Genomic DNA, 20,683 nt, shown 5'->3' on the forward strand with positions numbered 1-20,683 from the left:
AATACGTAATCCTGTTACATGTATTCCATTACTCCCCAACCCTGCTCACTAATATGTTAATATGTGTAGGATTAAGGGCATTTAAGGTCAGTGCAACAAAGCACAACTGATTTAAAGTCCTGGAATAATCTGCACTGAATAATTATTCACAATAAGACCAGGAACATGCAAAGTTTCATACATTTTGATTTCATGTTGACTCTTAACAAGCTATTTCTATCCAGTGGTCTCACTAACTCTAAAACCACCAAACGTATAACCTCCAGGGATAATGTTGCTTATAGAAATCTTATAATCGACTAATCTGTCAAAAACAGATACTAGACAACATATTTTCTTAATACATCCCTTTATTGCTGGAGGTTGGAAATGCACAACATTGTTTTTATGATCTCTGCTAGCGGGTGTGTGGATGAGATGAGTGTTTGTTGATGTTAATGTGATCATACATGCTCTCAAAGGTTCATTGTGTGCATGTCTCAGTCTGCTTCTGTTTGTATGTAACTACTTCTAATTGCAGAATAGGCTGGCTTGATGTCTCTCCAACACAGTGAAATATCAAAGTTCTTAGCAAGACATTTTGTAATGCAGATTTGTGTAAATGTGCGGAGTGAGTAGAAACAAAATTAGAATACAAGCAGTGGTCAAAAGAGCAAATTTGTGGGAGTATAATTCTTAATTATTATTATTTATTTATTCATTGGTTAAAAAAAAAACTTCTTTAGTGATTTCAGTTCAAGTGCTCCTTTTCATTGTTGTGATTCGAGAGAAAGTTCATAAATTATAAACCATTTACTTTTTATTAAAGCAAACACTAGTTGGTTATTAATTATTAGTTATTAAACTAATCATGTAATTCATTAGGTTATGTAAATCATGGTCTTTTCAACAACTACAGAATATATACAATGGCTTTAGGCACAAATCAGTTTGTAAAGCTTTACTGAATGTCATTCCAATGATCTTAAGTTCTTATTAGTCATTTTATGATTTAATTGATGTATATCAAAATGAACTACCCTATCTCTCATTAAATTGCATAGGGCAGTCAAAGTACATGACTATTTATACCCATGTGATGAGGACCATCAGGAAAAAGTTTGATAACATATTAGCAAAAGAAAAAACTCTATACCTCCATCTAGTGGTAAGATTATTACAATTAAGGGTTTACCATCATCCATGCACGAGTTACATATAAAACTGGCTTACTATATGTAATATTCTAGCTTACCACAAAATGCATATACATTTCTTACAATATTAAAATGTAACAGGTGTTTCCAATAAGTCCCATTATTAATTAACAACTCACATGAAAACACCCTGATTGTTCCAAGACCATTCAAAAATCAGCACCATTAAGCATAATACTCCTGTTTCATCAAATTTACAGGGATATAGTTCACCCAAAAATTTAAATTCTCTCATCATTTACTCACCCTCATGCCATCCCAGATGTGTATGACTTTCTATCTTCTGCAGAACATAAAATAAGATTTTTAGAAGAATATTTCAGTTCTGTAGGTCCATAAAATGCAAGGGAATGGTGGCCAGAACTATGAAGGTCCAAATATCAAATAAAGGCATCATTAAAGTAATTCATATGACAGTGGTTTAATTAATGTCTTCAGAAGTGTTCCAATCAGTTTTGGGTGTGAACATAATAAAATTTAATTCCTTTTTTGTAATCATGATCTTGCCTTGAGACTGCAATGGCAAGATGTATAGTTCACACCCAGAAATGATTGGATCGCTTCAGAAGACATTGATTAAACCACTGGAGTCTTTCTTTTATAATGCCTTTATGTGATATTTGGACCTTCATAGTTCTGGCCAATGTGTATGTGGACATACAGAGCTGGAATATTCTTCAAAAAATCTTCATTTGTGTTCTGCTGAAAAAAAAAGTCATACACATCTGGGATATCATGAGTGCGAGTAAATTATGAGAGAATTTTCATTTTTGGGTGAACTATCCATTTAAATTACCTTCAAATAAGAACAAGTTAATTCCCATAAGGATTTTCAAAAAGCGCCATTGAAAATTTTCCCATATCAATACATGTAACATAGAAGTCAACATTCCCCTGATGGAACCATGAATCAAGTTGCATTTAATCAGTTACATTAAGGATGTGTTTTTGGTTGTTAAATAGGATTAAAAATGAATCTGCCATTAATCAGAACTCTTTCTTAATAAAAAAAAAAAAAAAAAAAAAAGTGCAGCACCCTTTCTTGTTTCTCATGTGAACCAGCCTAAGCTGTTCTACTGGTGTAAGCTGTTTTTAGCTGTTTTTATTTTTTTCAGCAGGGATTCCACTAATAGATATACTCACAATACAACTGATGCATACTAATACTTACTTATTCTGTTTAATTGACCATAAATGAAGATCCTCATTCCTCAAGATGTCTTTGGTTCTTTGTGCTCTTTAAAAGTGCCTGAGCCTCACCTAGGGTTTAGTGAGAGGTATTGATGTATGCGTAAGACTGGATAGGATATATTAGTCTGTATGCCATGTTGGTAGCGATTTGAGGTGTGTCCTTGTTGAGGTTGTAGGCTTATTATGTCCAGTGAGGGGGTTGGACAGTAAAGGGAAGGAAGGTTGCTGCGTGTCCTGTGTGTTTGTGTGTGATCATGTTGGTTGTGAGGGTGTGAAAGCTTTTGGAGATGAAGTTCGGCTGGGTTAGGAAGAACACAGCAAGATGAGGGTAAGACTAGTCTGTGGGGACGTTTCCTCAGTTTAGGGTGAAAGGTCAAAGACTGCTCCAAAATGGCTTTATGGGAAGACATGGCAGGCCAAGCCTTCTTTACCCCTTCCAATGCATTCTCCTTGCCAGAAGTGCAATGGCTGGTTGTGAGTGAAGACCTGTGACTGATGGTTTTTGACAGTGGTTCAGGTTGAGGCTGGCTGAGTGGCTTGTAAACAGGGGCTCGAGGACGTCTAATTGAAGTCCCCTCTACAAGAAGATTCACACCAACATACTGAGGAACCTCCACTGCTGCCTGAAGACATGAGAAAAAGAATCAATACACATAACTACAATAATAAACAACCATTAATAAGTACGACCGAATAGTGCAAAAGAACAATAACTCTCTCACAGAAGGTAATACTTAGCATTACTTAATACATTAGGTATCGTGAGAGCATTTAAAGCATTTATTAATGTTGTTAATGGTATATTTACTTTAGAAATATACCATTAACCATTCATATTAATATCATTTAAAATAATTACCATTTGGATGTAAATGTGGTCCCCCTCTTCATGTAAATAAGATTTCATAACAAAATAAGACCAAGTTTATAATAGTTCTCTATCACTTCCAATAACCATATTATAATTTATTACCATTACCAGAGGAAATACGCACTGTGAAAACACAAAATCAATGTATTCTCTGTGACTTATTTACTTCCATGGAAACAACACAAGTAGAAATGTTTGCTCTTTCCCATATCAAAATGAATGGTGACTGAGGCTATCAGTCCTTTACATTTGCATTCCACAGAAGAAAGAAAGCCATACAGGTTTGGAATGACATGAGGGTGAATAAATAATGACAGAATGTTCAATTTTGGGTGAGCAATCCCTTTAAATCTGGATTCCCCTAAAAAAACTACATAAAATATTTGGCCTATATGCCTCTGTGTGTACCTGTTTGTATATGAGCTGAAAGCCCCCAGTGTGAGTGTTGCGGTCACAGCGCCGATCCAGCACCACCCGCAATGTGTCTTCCTGTACAGCAGGGCAGAGTCGAGCTGTGACCGCTGTGGAGGGCGCCATGGTGGGGCTGGCATTGATCTCCAACAGCCAAGGTCGCAGGTCACATCCTAGCATAAAGTCTGCTCCGTAGAGCTCAAAACTGGCTTTGCGAGGCTCAACGTTGTCCTGTGCAGTCAAGAGAGTCTGGATCACAGCCTTTTGCATACCTGGAACAGCCACCCCTTCCCACAGACCACCACGGCCTGAAGCAGCCAACCAGGAGCGGAACTGTGAACAGGACCACATGCACTCAGCAGGCAGAGAAGGGTCACGATCTGGGCTTGGATGAAAGTGCTTCTGGATCGAGTTGTTACAGAGATGGACAGAGCTGTTGGTGTAAAGTACAGAAAAAGAGTGATAGTGTATAACTGAAGCCTAATAAATAATTCTTCACTGCGAAAAAATATATTTTCTTCATCAGTATTTGTTTCGTTTTCTAGTAACGATATATAAACCTCCTTCAAACAAAATCCATTTTAAGTGACGCGCTATGTCTCCGTGGTAACGCGCTCAACAAGCCACATGAAAAATCGCGCGGATTGTCTGTCTCAGACGCAGAGGCAACTGAGATTCGTCCTCCACCACCCGGACTGAGGCGAGTCACTACGCCACCACGAGTACTAAGAGTGCATTGGGAATAGGGCATTCCATATTGGGGAGAAAAGGAGAGAAAAAAAAAATTTACGTGAGAGGCAAATTGTAAGACAAATAAGTTTTCATACTTCACTCAGGCAATTTCACATCCCTGTTTTTTTTTTTTTTTTTTTTTACAGATTTCATCATTTATTTTTGTTATATGAAGATCATATTAAAAGTGATTTTAAAACTTTTTAATAGGCCTTCATAATACATTTTTAGTACTTTTCCAATGCCTTTTATGTACAGACTTTACTGATATTAGCCTAGTCCCAGACCCAGACTTCCAATATTAAACTATGAAAATCCATTATAAAAATACAAATTATAACAAACAGTGAAACAAACATAAACCATTAAAAAATTTATTGTGGTAAAATTATATCAATGATATCAATAAATGTAAAAAAAATTAAAAAGAGATGTGGTGGAAATGACACTGTGTGGGGGATTTTCATGGCTTTCAGAAAAAATTACAAAAAAATACATAAATCTCCTGTGGTGCATTTATACTGTTGGACAATGTTAGTAGACCAACAAAAAAAAAAACAAACAAAAAAAAAAAAAAAATATATATATATATATACAGGTGCATCTCAATAAATTAGAATGTCGTGGAAAAGTTCATTTATTTCAGTAATTCAACTCAAATTTTGAAACTCGTGTATTAAATAAATTCAATGCACACAGACTGAAGTAGTTTAAGTCTTTGGTTCTTTTAATTGTGATGATTTTGGCTCACATTTAACAAAAACCCACCAATTCACTATCTCAAAAAATTAGAATATGGTGACATGCCAATCAGCTAATCAACTCAAAACACCTGCAAAGGTTTCCAGAGCCTTCAAAATGGTCTCTCAGTTTGGTTCACTAGGCTACACAATCATGGGGAAGACTGCTGATCTGACAGTTGTCCAGAAGACAATCATTGACACCCTTCACAAGGAGGGTAAGCCACAAACATTCATTGCCAAAGAAGCTGGCTGTTCACAGAGTGAGCATGTTAACAGAAAGTTGAGTGGAAGGAAAAAGTGTGGAAGAAAAAGATGCACAACCAACCGAGAGAACCGCAGCCTTATGATTGTCAAGCAAAATCGATTCAAGAATTTGGGTGAACTTCACAAGGAATGGACTGAGGCTGGGGTCAAGGCATCAAGAGCCACCACACACAGACATGTCAAGGAATTTGGCTACAGTTGTCGTATTCCTCTTGTTAAGCCACTCCTGAACCACAGACAACATCAGAGGCGTCTTACCTGGGCTAAGGAGAAGAAGAACTGGACTGTTGCCCAGTGGTCCAAAGTCCTCTTTTCAGATGAGCAAGTTTTGTATTTCATTTGGAAACCAAGGTCCTAGAGTCTGGAGGAAGGGTGGAGAAGCTCATAGCCCAAGTTGCTTGAAGTCCAGTGTTAAGTTTCCACAGTCTGTGATGATTTGGTGTCATCTGCTGGTGTTGGTCCATTGTGTTTTTTGAAAACCAAAGTCACTGCACCCGTTTACCAAGAAATTTTGGAGCACTTCATGCTTCCTTCTGCTGACCAGCTTTTTAAAGATGCTGATTTCATTTTCCAGCAGGATTTGGCGCCTGCCCACACTGCTAAAAGCACCAAAAGTTGGTTAAATGACCATGGTGTTGGTGTGCTTGACTGGCCAGCAAACTCACCAGACATGAACCCCATAGAGAATCTATGGGGTATTGTCAAGAGGAAAATGAGAAACAAGAGACCAAAAAAAATGCAGATGAGCTGAAGGCCACTGTCAAAGAAACCTGGGCTTCCATACCACCTCAGCAGTGCCACAAACTGATCACCTCCATGCCACGCCGAATTGAGGCAGTAATTAAAGCAAAAGGAGCCCCTACCAAGTATTGAGTACATATACAGTAAATGAACATACTTTCCAGAAGGCCAACAATTCACTAAAAATGTTTTTTTTATTGGTCTTATGATGTATTCTAATTTGTTGAGATAGTGAATTGGTGGGTTTTTGTTAAATGTGAGCTAAAATCATCACAATTAAAAGAACCAAAGACTTAAACTACTTCAGTCTGTGTGCACTGAATTTATTTAATACACGAGTTTCACAATTTGAGTTGAATTACTGAAATAAATGAACTTTTCCATGACATTCTAATTTATTGAGATGCACCTGTATATATATATATATATATATATATATATTAATAATTAATGAGAGTGTGAATTTTTTTTTAACGAGACAAAGACTTTCTAGACGTCCACTGCTAAGTCCTAAAAGTTGAATAAAGTTTAAAGTTTTGACTTAAAGTTTAAATCTGGATTCCCCTCAAAAAACTACATTAAATATTTGGACTTTCTGAATTTACCCCACTGACAAATACTTTTTTCTTTTTTAAAGAATAGACCTCACTATTTTGTTTAATGTAGCTTTTTCTGTTTATTTTTGTTTCTAAAGTTAATATCTTATTTTAAAGATTACTTAATTACTGGAAAATAAGATAAAAATACTGATTAACAAAATTATTTTGCAGTGTTCATAATTTTTGGCATATGTTTTCTCACCTGTCCAATGTGTGAGTGGAGTAGGGTTGGGTTGAAAAACGGAGATAGCACTCACGGTAAAACCACACAGTGAGAGGGTTCCAGTCTGTAACCAGGAACCACTGCCGAACATCAAACTTAGTGCCATGCACAAGCAGAGGACGCTCCAAGTACTTCTGCACCACCCACTTGCTGTCCTTCATGAGGGCATGGTCTCCCTTTACTAAACTCAACATCTCATCCAACTTGTTCATGCACATTATACCTAATAAAATATATGAAAGTAAATAAAGTTGTTTTGCCATATTTTTTTACACTCTTATACTTCAATCAAATCATTTTGCTATCACACAGACATGAAGACAAACACACTATGGACCTCTGCCTCGTGACTTGGCCCCAGGTTTAATGATCCAGATGTTGCTGAGTCCATCAGTCTCCAGCTGAGGGCAAACTTGATGCATCTGTGCCAGCATGTATTTACAATCCTCCACATATCTCTCACACCCCTCTATCATCACTCCTTCACTACAAAAGAAGAGAACAAATATTTCTACATTTCCTAATATGACCCCTATACACATAATCTAAGTATTCAGAAAAAAAAAAAATCATACTTACTGAATAACTAAGTAGTAATTCTGGAGAAATACCTTCCATTGTTGCTCTGAGAGGGTATGGACAATTTCCAAAATGATGTCAATGTCACAGTGTTCTAAACTGTTCAGATACTCCTTACATACATGCAATGCACTCTCAATCAATGAAGTTCCAACCCTCTGATTAGTATGCTGCTTATGCGGCTTGCTTGAAGCTACAAAGGAAGGATTGTAGTGTGTGAATGTGTGTTAATATAACAGTAATGTAGGTATGTCTGGGTGTGTGGAAGTGCTTTTTTCATACCATGAGATTTATTATCATGTATCTCTCCTGTTTTCTCCCACTCTGAATTTCCTCCATACCTCTCCACAACATACAGCAATAAACTAGTGCATGCAGTCCGTCTAAAGTCCTCTGTAAACAATAAAAAACAAAAAACACATTTTTAATCTTTCAGAGGTCCTGGTCTGGCAACACAAATATTGCAGATTCAATCCAATATTGGGTTGACCCATGAACTGAAGCGTTACCGAGATCATACAGTATATCGCAATTGTGCCTGTTAGTAAGGCACTTAACCGCAGATTTCTCTAGGTACACTGTGCTATTGCACAGATTTTATTTTTGGATAAGGTTATTTTAAGATTACTGACCAATAAAAGCATGTTTCTCATCCTCTGCCCCCAGTCTGTAGCAGCGTGGGAAGAATGTATCAGGGTCTGCAGTATCAAACCACTGCAGATTTCTTAAACTCATACACAAGCCAACCTGACAAAGAAATACAAAATGTGTAATAAATAGGGCATACAGGTTTTGCATGGAGAAATTTTAAGATCAGAAAAAAATTTTATTTGTTGTGTTTGTCATGAACCTTGGTGGTGAAAGATCCCGCCTTTGCATAATGATTGGTCATCTGATCTTTACGTAAAGACCGACAGTCGATGGAATCCCTTTTCGTTGTCCAGAAGAAATATGGGGTCTCATTGCGAACCAACCGTGACTTTTGGTTTAAAAAAGAATCATAGAAAGAGTCAGATAGGTTAAGAACTTGCTATTAAAGAAACTGTTAAAAATAAATGCATTCAATACACCAGCTGCTATGGCAACAGTCATCAAAATGACCTCCAAGAATTTCAGTTTCTAAGCCTACCATTAGGTCGTACATATCATCCGCCTCATCATCCCTCTCTCCGTCCTCTCCTAAGTCTGCATAAAGAGACAAGAGAAGGTAGTGTTACAAGTCAAGGACTGAAAGCGTGATCTACGTGTTTGTTGGAATGAATGGTGTCAAGTTATCATCTCAAACTATCATAGAGCCTTACATTACAGTGGGTCATTAACTAACCACAGTTACATAGAGTGCCCTTAGTAAAGCAAGTATACTATACCACACACACGCGCAACACCCCCCCCCCTCCAGTAAGACTCATGTAACCCTTCATTGACACAAACCAGATGTGTGACTCTATTAAATTATATTACAGTATACTTGATATAATTTGGCATTATCATTATAATATTATATATAATTCATTTTATCATTATAATGTATTGAATACAGTGTATATATATATAAGTAATATTATTAATAAAGAAAAAAAACAATCAATACTGTAGGTGGAAAACAGACTTACCAAGTATATTCTGCTATGAGTGTCATCCACACAAATGTATAAAGCTTACACACATTATTTTAATTCCCTTGCTTAAAAAGGAACTTTCCTTAAAAATACATTTATTTATTTTTTCTGTTTTATTGGTTTGACAGAGAAAAATCAAAATCTTTTCAAGTACCCCCTGCAACCTGCTTAAGTTCTCCCTAAGGTACACATGTCTAGTCATATAGGCTAAAGTGAGTGAAAGGGTCTCATCTCTGTCCTGTCAGATGCTCTTACCATCACCATCACTACTGTCAGCATCATCTGTGGCCTCTGTTTCTCCATGCCGATGGGTCCGTGGGACTGAGGGGCACGGTAATCGGTGCTCCACCCATCCTCTTGCACGTAGGGCTGCACGAATTACAGGGTATGGGCCGTGCACCAAAAACACTTTCTTCTCCTGCATCATCATAATCAACAGTATGATAATCTCACTGTGTCAATGTCATCATAAATGGGTAAAGATCTCATGCAGTCCTTCCTCTGGATTACTACTACTGGTTACAGTTTATTCATTGAGGTTTTAGAAGACTGACCTTTATTGCCTTGTCCACTAGAGCCTTTGCTGTCCTCAGTCTGTCCCCATTAATCAGAGGTAGATTTACATAATTACAGCGAACTCTTCCCTCCAAGGGTGCTACTGTGACACACATACACATACAGTTTAAATAGTTTAATAATATCGATTTATCTGTCTGTTTGTCTGTGTATGTGTATTGTTCCCAGAAGCTAGCTTAATCTGATAAAATCTCCATTTGTAGATGCCCTTAAAGGCAAAAAATATTAATTAATTGTATTATAATATTTTAATACTAAAATAGTTAAATATTAATTGATTATAAATAAAGTAAATAATGTTTTTTTTTTCTTTTAATACAAAAAGTGTTTTTAGGGATGGTCTGTCATATTTTATAACTAGCTTTAAAAACAATGGAAGTCTATCATATATCCCTATTAAGATATCTGTGCTAAATATGTGTGTACTACCTGGCATGTGTTGCTGCATGCTGTTAATTCTAACATCATTGTTCTTTCTTCCCCTCCTCCTGCCCAGTCATTCTCTCTCTCTTTCACACACACACACACACACACACACAGAGTCACAATGATAAACAAATGAAGGCTCACATAATGCATCAATAGTTTACTGCCTGGATACTGCTTTATGGCAAATATACTCGATACTGCTTTATGGCAAATATACTCGTATTCTACACAAAACACTGAGGATAAACCAATGTACATTCCTCTATAACTCAGAACGATTGTATAGGGTCAAATGAAGATCGCTAAGAATTTCTTAAACATGTATTATTTCAACGGTGTACCGACTTGTTTTAAAGTTTTAAACACATGACACGACATGGCGCAAATAAGCAAGGTCTGACTGATCACGCGACGATGTTGATCTTGGGATTCGTTTAGCAAACTCACCTGGATTGCTGCGTTCACCTCCGGATAAGACTCACCCGTTAGCCGAAATCGAAAAGGTCACCGGTGTTCCTAACCAGCAGAGCTGCCGATAAACGCTCAATCAGCACCTGCGCTCTGCACACACTCCAGCACGCTGTTTACATCACCCATATCAACCGTTGCCTGGAAACGGATGACGCCGTGCGGTAACTCAGCAGGAACACGCGACAATGCAATTGGACATCGATTACATTTAATTTTCAACATTCAGATAGGAAGTTTTAAATAGCGCCCACTTACTATAGTATTTCGGTTCCATTATATTAAAGACTTATAGCCAATTCATTATTACGGACATTAGGGTTAAATATATCCCTATTACAGAGAAGACAGGAGATTAATCTTATTATTATGACATTGATATCTTCTTACAGGGATTTCCCATGCTGCACAATACTAACAATTATCTATTTTAAAAGGAGTGTTAACTGACGACATGCTGCCCGTCAAAACTGTCATAACCAGACGCTTTAAAGTAGGCTAATAAGGCAATTTAATTATTAATATGTTACATAACGGATTGATTTAAAGAAGAGCGTCATGATTTGTCCTGTCTACATAATCTTTTAGCTTTGCCAAAGAAAAAAGCAATAATCCACACCCCAATATTTATCATGTAGACCATGTATTTTCTGAACTGGTTATTCCATAGACACTGTGGAGACTATCTTAAATATTCAATAAATAGCAGGGGCAGACCACCTGTTTGGTATTATTTGTCATTGGAAATATTCATCTGGGATAAAATTGTTTATAAGAAAATGTACACTGTCTTTATTCCACTAGATGGCGATATACGCCACCCAAATATGAGTTGAAGAAAACGAGAACGTTATGAATGTTATGAAGATTAGCCTAAAACAATTGTAGGGTGCGTTTTTGGTAATATAGGCCTACTATTTATTTATATACGTGTCTTGTCATATTAGGTCATATAATAGGCTATAGTCATATAGTAGTCATATTATATGTCATTTATAATATGTCATATATTTATATGAAAGAGGAGTTTAAAATACAACATTTACTATAATTCTCATAGCCAGTGAAGACAAAATAATTACTGAATGAAAGAAATATTTATTTATTTCTAATTATTTAAATACTAAATAATTTCACTTACGTATAAAATATATTTGTAAGACAAATATGATTGAACTTGATGAAAGTTCAGTGTGTAGGCTACTTTACAGTGTGTGATTCATTAAATAAATAACATCACATCTTTTTGTTCATTTGGCACACAAAACGACAATTTAGAGAATTATGGCAGTTCATATTTAATAAAAACCCAGACACTGTATGAAACTATAACAACGTCAGTGTGTTGCTTTGTTCAGTGACCAACGACTGATCAATAGCCTATATTATTTATTACAGTAACTTGTGTTGCTTTGAATAGTAGTTTCCTTAATCACTAAATCCCTTTGAGATATTTGAGTCTCAAATCTCAAAACGAACCTCTTTAAACTATTTCTGGAGCTTTCCTGTAGGCGCCGAACCGCATCAATTGAGTTACAGCTTCAGCAACAGTCTCGTTTCGAGCTCTCTGATTGGCTGAAAGACATATGATGCGGCACAGTCTGTACCTCTTTCCAAGTGCTGGAGTGCGCGCGCCTAACAACAGCATTAAAGTACAGACAGTGTGATAGTCCGTATATGTCCTAGCGTTAGTTTAGGACGGGATTAAGTACATCAAGTGATATTCTAACTAGGAATTAATCATCTGAGCAGCGTCACTGTTTCTTTTCTCTAGAACCTGCCTTGCTGCCATCGACGAACCTTTGACTGCTTTAAGACTGAATCTCACAGCCTGAGTTAACATGCCTGTGGAAAACAGCGACCAGGAAAGCATGCTGAGCTATCAGGTAACTAAAATGATTCATTATCTCTTTATTGAGCACTGAACGACAAGTCAGTAACTTGAAATAGGACACCAGTTCTTAGGCAACAGTCTACAATGTCTGTTGTATGTGTGTGTGTGTGTGTGTGTGTGTGTGTGTGTGTGTTATATATATATATATATATATATATATATATATATATATATATATATATATATATATATATATATTCATTTAATTTGTCAGAAACAACCACCTTTATGATATTGCTCTTAAAGACATTTTATTGAAATGGAATACTAACACATGCAGGGGGCCCATCAGGGCAAGCCGTCCAGCCGGATCAATACACTAGTACTGTGTGTTCCCTCCCGCTTCCTTTGCCACGCAGTATGTTATCGACGCTTTACTTTCGGTCTATAATTGCGTCCCGTTAAAAGCGGATCTTTCTTGTTTCTTGCATGTGTGCTAGGACAGGTGCCTCTGACAGATTACTCTAAGATAGTACCTTGATTTGTGCTCTGCGCGTGAACGTTTTATTATTATAGTGAATGTTGTGTGCAGCAGTGTTGCAGGCACGAGGACTACGGTTCGCATCATTCGTTCATGATCCGCGTCATCGTTTGTATGCTTGCCGGTGGTACAGTGGCATCTTAGGGACGTTTTTGTAGAGGGATCCGCACAGTCATGTTGTAATGGGTGTCTGTGTGAGTGTAAGAGAGCGAGGGATGGCCAACTGTGAAGAAAGAAATAGCACAAAATACATAATTTATCTTTACACTGATGCAGCAAGGGGGTGCACGACATTTCATGCATTTGTTGCGAAATGACAGCTATCAACATTTGATGATATTTTACCAATGAGTATTAATGTGCAAAATATGGCTTCCTGTGGGGTGCGCAGATTGTCAAAGTACCCCGTTACCCTCAAATGACCTTGACGCCATCCTCTCCGAGTGTCCGACGTCAGACAGCAACGGCGCACTTATTTTGCGGGGAAGTAAACGCTGTTGGAAATGAATACACGACTGACTGGTTGGAATAGTAGGCTATTTTTTAGGTAAAGTAGCTTATGATTTGAACTGTCACGTAGGCCTGATGTTGGCTACTGAATAGATGTGCTGCCTGTCATTAAACAACTATGAAGTTTCATAACATATGTTTGGGGTATTAACTACAGGCTGTAACAAACACATTAATGTAAACTGATAAGAACTGAATCTGTCCAAAAGTACTTCTGAACACATACTGTATAAAAAGACAAACTACTTAGAGAGAGAGAGAGAGGGTATGTGTAAAGCATTTATTTTTTTAGAGAAACTGGTCAATATTTTTCCATTTGTTGAGAAACACATGGGTTTATGGACCCTTTTTCACAGATTGTGATGATGCATTTCCGCCTTTTAGCGTAATCTAGCAAACTTTTTTTTTATGTTTGGAGTTTTTTTGTTTTGTTTTGTTTTTTTATTGAAAATTTATAACATTATACTTTGTAATATATTACCCTGGAATTAGTTTTATAAAACGAGTTACCACAGATGCAATGAGGTTTTTAATACAGCTGCAGAGAGAGTGACAGTATTTGCCATCTTCTCTCTTTTGAATGTCATAATATATTGCTCTCTATCTCTTTCTTCATTCAGAAAGTTGCGGTAACATTATAGTGGCGTTTTTCTTTTAATGTTTGAGCAAATGTGTAGCCTAAGTAAGAATTATATTTGTCACTTGCATTCACCATTATCGAAGTTAACCCTGCAGTCGTTTACGTCCGCGTTCCAAAACCCGGAATTGTGAAAAGGGTCCATTCAGACACTCAGCAGAGACAGTGAATGTGAACAAATATTGTCCTGAAAAACTGCCTATTCTACACACGTCTTGGCTCAATATGTCCATTACTTTACTCAGAACCAGAAACTTTTCATTCAAACATATATTTGTCAAACTCATTCTTTTTTTCTAGTCAGATCCTGTCTCTCAATCCATTATGATCCTGAGAAATGTTATTTGATACATTTAAAAGATCATTCTGACCTCCTGTTGGATGGCATTGAATGGGGAATGAATCATTCTGGCTAATGTAACAGGTATCAATGCAACTCTGTCTCTCTATCACCACAATTCTTAATGCCTAATCTGAATACTGTTAGTACATAGAGATACACTGCGGTGGGTCTGGACTTCTTCCCCTCATGTATTCAGTGCTTTCACTGGTTTATTGAAAAAATGAACAGTAATCAATAACATGCACTCTAGCCCTCACTTTGAAACAATGACATAAAAGTGTTCAAAAGCGTTCTCTGAAAGTTGAAATGGTTTTATGGTTTGTGTATGGCTGTGTCTGCATATGTCAGTGTATCTATTCAGGCAAACTGCAGCATCTGGATGTGTCAGAATTAGTGGTCTGTGTCAGGATTACTAACATAACTGTCAAACCAATGTACTGGTGAGGGAGTGATAGAGAGAGATATAGAGAGGGAGAGGGCAAATGAAATGCAAGATGATGACTCATGTGACATTTGAGGGCAAAAGGAACATATTCATATACCGGCAGTCAAATTGATACATGTGCAAACAAACACACACTCACAGTGTCCTCCATCTAAACCAGGGATCATTTAGTAGTGGCACACGCTAAGGTAAAAAATAACTGTTACTATTGCTCATACTTAGGGATAGGAATTTTTCAAAATCCTAAACTCATAAAATGTGGTGTCTTACCCTTCCTGCAACATTTGTGCTACAGCAATAAATTAAGCCTCAAATTGGTGTGGCTTGTGGTTGTTGGGAATAGGTGGCACACAGTAAAATGGATAAAAAACAATCCCTTAGACTTACATTGAAGGAGGGCCATGTGCCATGTCTAAGGAGTAGAATACCATAGACTTGGGAGTCTCTTTTGACTTGAGCCATTAAGCAACCACCTAGCAGCACACTAGCAACCGCATACCAATGCATTTCAAAACACTCAGAACACTCACTCAGAAGTGTTGCCTGGTAATGAGAAGAGGTAAGAAGAGACTAATAATTTGTCAGTGGAAAATGTCCCTTTGTGAGTGACACACACACACACACACACACACACACACAAACACACACACACAAGCAGAGCAACTAGGTGACACAGGAGCAGTCTAGTCAGCTCAAGTGTTCTGTTATTATTTTAATTAGAGTATGTGCTCATGACAGACAAATAAAGGGAGAAAGACAAGGAAAAGCAATGAAAGGGAGAGAACTGAGCACTTGATGAAAAATTAATCTGTTTGGCTTTCACATGCAGCTCTACAGTATCTCTCCATTTTATCTGTCCCACTGGATAAGTGATTTGTGTCAGTAACTAGTGAATGATCGAAGTCTAGAGTAAAAGGACTATTCGAACGATAAATTTTTTGAATGACAAACAATGATTTTGGCCTGTTCTATCTCAAATGTTCTTCACCTTCTCAATGGTATCCAACAACTGAAATCATGCAACAATTTCATCATTTTGTACGAGTGACAGTAGGGCTGTTTACGTTATGTACATCTTCATTACGAAAGGTCCTTCTCCAGAAAACGGATTGCTTCACAAGCAGAGGCCTTGATATATGAAATGGATCCATTTCATGTAAAGCTACAAAACAGAATAGTGATAATTTAGAAGTGAGATATGATAGTGATGCAGCATTGCACCTATTAGTATTACCTAGAAATCTTAGAATACAGTATGTTAAAATCTTCTTAAATTTAAAGAGATGGTCTAACGATTGGGGAGCTAAGAAACTAGCCAACATTTTCTGTAATTAGCCTAGAGTAATTCTGTTCTGGTCGTCCTGTATTTATGCCTGTAAGATAATTATGTATTATTTGGTATCTTGGAAACAAGGTGATTTCAAATGTAGTGGAAAGCTACTGGTGCTTTTGTTGTAACACTATGTAATGCATGACCTCAATACTGTTCCACACAATGACTGACAATCAATACCTCACCAATCAAACATACAGAAACCCTCAAGCAAGAACAGTGCATAGCAACATTTGCAAGTATGGAGGTCCACAGTCATGTTGCTCAAAGGGTTCATTTGATCGAGCAATTCACCTATGATTGGCACAGCTGTATTATTATTATTATACTTGACTGTCAAGTCACAGAGAATCAATATGAATGTTAAACAAAATTGTCAACTGCGCTAACAATGAAAATACTGTGTATATATAACATAATAATAAAAACTGAAACTGTTATTCATTTTATTTAACAATTGTTTTTTACTTTTTTTATTAGTAATATTATAAATATTTCCCCTACAACGATTCTTCCAGCACACCATGGCATTGTTCTTAAGCCTACCAGGCTGATTGCTGAAGGACTTGAATGAGAATGGTCTAGACTCAGAGTCTCTCCAAGAGCTGTGTTTTGCCACAGATCTGGCGCTCCAGGCTACCAAGATCACTGCCCTGGCCATCAGCAGATCTATGGGTAGCCTGGTGTCCGCTGAGCACCACATCTTGATAAATTTGTCAGATTTGATTAACAGGGACAAAGCCGTCCTGCTTGATGCCTGGTGTGTCAGCAGGCTTTCTTTGGTGACGCTGTTGATGCTTTCACCGAGAGATTAAATCGGCAAAGAAGCAATCCCTGGCTTATAGACACATTCTTCCAAGGTGGAGTAGTTCTGTAACCAAGATGGTTTGCTCATCCTCTGCCTCGGAGCATTGTCCAGCTAACCAAACTGTGCCTTCCCTCAGGGTGGAAACAGAGTGAGGAAGAAAACCCAGGGGCCTGCACCCAAGAGGAAGGTGGCGCTTCCTGGACCTCGTCCCAGCAGAAAAGTTCCTTCTGGGCAGGCCAAGCATTCCTGATGGTTTGGCACCTATGAAGCGTGGTTCACACATGGACAGTATACACCAGCTCCGAAGATGGCATGGAATACTTGTCCTCACTGCATTACTCTTGCTCTCCCCGTGATTCCATGCTCGGATCGAGATCAGATGTCTGTTGGTATAGGTTCTGTGCCAAGTGTCCAGTCAGGATATGTACTTCAGTTCAGAAAGAAGCCGCCACGCTTCAACATTGTTCGTTTCTCCACTGTACCAGTGCAGGGCAGACCAATTCTATGTTCAGAAGCAGAGGCGCAAAAACCATATATGCAAGGTATGCAATGCATAGGGGCGCCATGTAAAGGGGGGTGCCAGCGGCTCACTAAAGGTGGTGCAATCGGCCTCCTCGACCCCTCCAACATTAATCCTCCAAGGCTGTTACAGCCATTATTTTCAGCCGTATATTGCAGCCCATGCTGTACTTGAAAACCTTCAATCGAACACTCAGGTTCAAGATTGTGACTTCAAGATCCACCCTCTGGACTGGTTTGTATCAATCAATGTTAATGATGCATACTTTCATTTGCAGTCTTTCTTGCAAGTCTTTCTTGAGAACTGCCTTTAAGGGGACTGCATTCCAGTTCAATGTCCTACCCTTCGGGTTGTCCCTGACTCCTCACACACTTACAAAATGTGTCAATGAGGCACTTGCTTGTCATGCATGTCCCTGTACACCTGAATAGCGGAGCAGATTTACTCTCGCGTCAAGGTCCCAGGACTGAAAATTAAGACTCTACCCATAGTCAGTTCAGAGGATTTGGGAGGTATTCAGGGAAGCCAGTGTGGTCCTGTTTGCCTCCCCGCAGGCCACGCATTGTCGTCTTTGGTACTCCATGAGACAAGCTCCACTAGGCCTGTATGTCTTAGCTCACAGAAGGCCAGCGGAAATGGACGTTTCTCCCCGTCCGCTTGCTACATCAACTATTGATCCCAACAGCCACGGGTTCCCAGAGATGGTATAACTGTTAGATGCTCCCCCACTGGAAATTCCTTTGAGTAAAGGTCCTCTCTCGTAAGATTGATGGACAATCTGGCATCCTCAGGCAAACTGTGAGGACTGCATATCAGGCTCTGAACGGGGCTTGTCTGAGACAATAGGGTTGTCGCAGCCAGTACTAGGCACCATACTATAGGCCAGGGCCCTCTCAACAAGGCAACTGTATACCTTAAAATGGTGACTATTTGCTGATTGGAGTTCCTCCAGTGATGAGGACCCAGTGTATTGCCCTGTGTAGACGATACTTTCCTTCTTACAAGCGCGGTTGGATGCAGGACTCACTCCATCCATGCTCAAAGTACATGTTGCTTTCATAACAGTTACTCATTATTCTTTGAGGGATTTTCTGTAAGCAAACACCCTCTGGTCAGAAGATTTCTGCGTGATGCAAGACGGCTGTCTTGCTACTGTGCCAATCTGGAATTAAGAGCTGGTAGTAGACGTGCTTACAGGTTCCCCGTTTAAGTCACAAGTGGCGGTTAGCTTACGCATACTCTCAATGAATACTGTGCAGCTACTCGCTTTGGCATCAGTAAAACATTTTGTGTAACTCTTGATTAGAGTTCAGACCAGGCCTGTCAAAGCCCATTCTCAAGCCCAGGCAAGGTTGTATGCCCGAGGTGCTGGTAACTCACTTTAGGGCTCAGGTTGTTACCTTGCAGGTGTTCTCTCCTCCTCCCTTTCAGTCATACAAGGCTTAGAGAATACAACATTTAGATTACTCTCGTAACCTTGGTTTTCTGAAATGAGAGAACGAGGCACTGCGTAGCTTTGCCACAGCTACAGATTTTTCACTTTTAAGGGACGAGAAATACGCTCTCCTTTCCTTCAGTTGGAAAATCCTAATGGTGTGACACTGGGCTTCAGCTCATATGCCCACGATGACATCAGCATAGGTGGAGCGCCAATAGGTGGAGTGATGGTATAGGTTTTAAAGGTCGCTGCCCCCTAGGAGGTGCTCCCATTGTTACTGACGCAGCGTCTCATTCCCTCCTTTAAGGGAACCAAGGTTACGAGAGTAACCAAGGCTTTATTTTTGATGCACAAAAATGTGCAAAAGGGTTTTTATGAATTATGGACTTGTGTTCCAGCTGAGGAGAGACGTGCAAACACACTGATGAATCATCACTCTCATGGAAAGATAGCAACATCCCTGTGGGATAGCACACGCAGAAGTGAAGAATACAGTAGAAGCCTTAATAAATATCAGTTGCCTCACTGCTCGGAGGTAGTGAGGTAGTGGGTACCTTTAATCACAGGAAGTCTGGTATGAAGATCTTATAGTCAGATAAATAGAGCCATATTACAAAAGCATTCTAACTCTAGAAACCTATCTTATCCTTTAAGTAACCAAGGCAATTTCAGTTAAGAAACTTCAACATGTCAAATTGTAGATTAAGTTAGTTTACGTGTGGCAAGCCATTAAGATGTTTAAATTAATACATTAATTGCTCCATTGTGTATTTATTTAGATGTGACTCAATGTTTTTACACTTCAGTGCAGTAGTCTCCTTGCAATCTCACTGCTCACCGCTGCTGGGTGAGGCTACGGAAGTGATAAAGTAAAGTAGGCGTTGATGTTTTGTTGTGGAGACGGTGAGATGCAAATGACTACCACAGTGTGACATCACAATGTGGAGGAAGTACAGAACGAGTCCTTTTGGAAGCTTGGTTTTAACAAAGGAAGGAGGATGTTTTGAGTTCTGAAACTTACAGTATATTTTTATAGTACAATGACCTCTTATTTGTTAAAACATCAAGGAAAATTTGAGTACTCATGTCATGACCGCTTTAATGGCCTAGTATGAAATTTGTCAACAGCAACCAATGTAATAATTTAAATATGTAAAATTGAATTGCCAAATACCATATGCTTGTGTGTTTTTTTCATGAGAGTTTTTTTTTTTTTCATCTGGTAATATTTTAAAGGTGCCTCTTTGAGTAAATAATTAATTGAAGGTGTCATACCTGTATCATAGAAAATCTAAATTTTCTTTCCTTTTGATAGAAAAAATTATATGGAACACAAAAGGAGAAATGGTATTGAAGAAAAGATGCAATGAAAGTGAATACTGAGGTGAATGAACTTTAGTCTCTAATGTTCTACCTAAAGGTGTGGTTACATTTACCTTTGCATGGCGAAATTCCATGGGCAAAATACAGACATCTCAATGGGCCGGTCGCATAATCTGTGCGATCGTGAATTTTGCATGATGGACTTCTGGTGGCAAAGAATTTTCCCTCACGAATTTCACATGGAATTCAAGTTTGGTAAACTCTGACGGGCAAATTCACTGCACTGACCAATGCTTAGTTTGGCAGTGA

General features: G+C 38.3%; 2 protein-coding genes across 2 annotated transcripts in view; one reads left to right on the forward strand and one right to left on the reverse strand.

Annotated features, from left to right (window-relative positions):
- Positions 1 to 1,992: 1,992 nt before the first annotated feature.
- On the reverse strand, positions 1,993 to 10,240 carry ttll3 (tubulin tyrosine ligase-like family, member 3). The gene is made up of 11 exons (XM_051712639.1): positions 10,175 to 10,240; positions 9,724 to 9,827; positions 9,425 to 9,587; positions 8,680 to 8,735; positions 8,401 to 8,529; positions 8,183 to 8,297; positions 7,551 to 7,743; positions 7,309 to 7,457; positions 6,951 to 7,194; positions 3,667 to 4,102; positions 1,993 to 3,010 (listed from the first exon to the last, which is right to left on the reverse strand). Exons 1-11 carry the CDS (start codon positions 10,191 to 10,193, stop codon positions 2,453 to 2,455), a joined length of 2,166 nt encoding a protein of 721 aa, XP_051568599.1. The 5' UTR covers positions 10,194 to 10,240; the 3' UTR covers positions 1,993 to 2,452.
- A 2,043-nt stretch (positions 10,241 to 12,283) lies between these two features.
- LOC127449293 (electroneutral sodium bicarbonate exchanger 1-like) overlaps positions 12,284 to 20,683 on the forward strand; it is a 66,041-nt gene continuing 57,641 nt past the window's right edge. The window contains exon 1 of the mRNA XM_051712633.1: positions 12,284 to 12,528. Within this exon, the coding sequence (XP_051568593.1) occupies positions 12,484 to 12,528 (45 nt within the window). The 5' untranslated portion in view covers positions 12,284 to 12,483. The remainder of the gene's footprint in view (positions 12,529 to 20,683) is intronic.

This window comes from Myxocyprinus asiaticus, chromosome 12 (assembly GCF_019703515.2).
Source record: "Myxocyprinus asiaticus isolate MX2 ecotype Aquarium Trade chromosome 12, UBuf_Myxa_2, whole genome shotgun sequence".
Lineage (NCBI taxonomy): Eukaryota > Metazoa > Chordata > Actinopteri > Cypriniformes > Catostomidae > Myxocyprinus > Myxocyprinus asiaticus.

Excerpts from the sequence above, each read along its gene's own strand:
- ttll3 (XM_051712639.1), bottom strand. Across the intron at positions 7,458-7,550 it reads AATTACTACTTAGTTATTCA|TGAAGGAGTGATGATAGAGG; the intron begins GTAAGTATGATT and ends CTTCTTTTGTAG. Across the intron at positions 4,103-6,950 it reads TCCACTCACACATTGGACAG|CTCTGTCCATCTCTGTAACA; the intron begins GTGAGAAAACAT and ends TTACACCAACAG.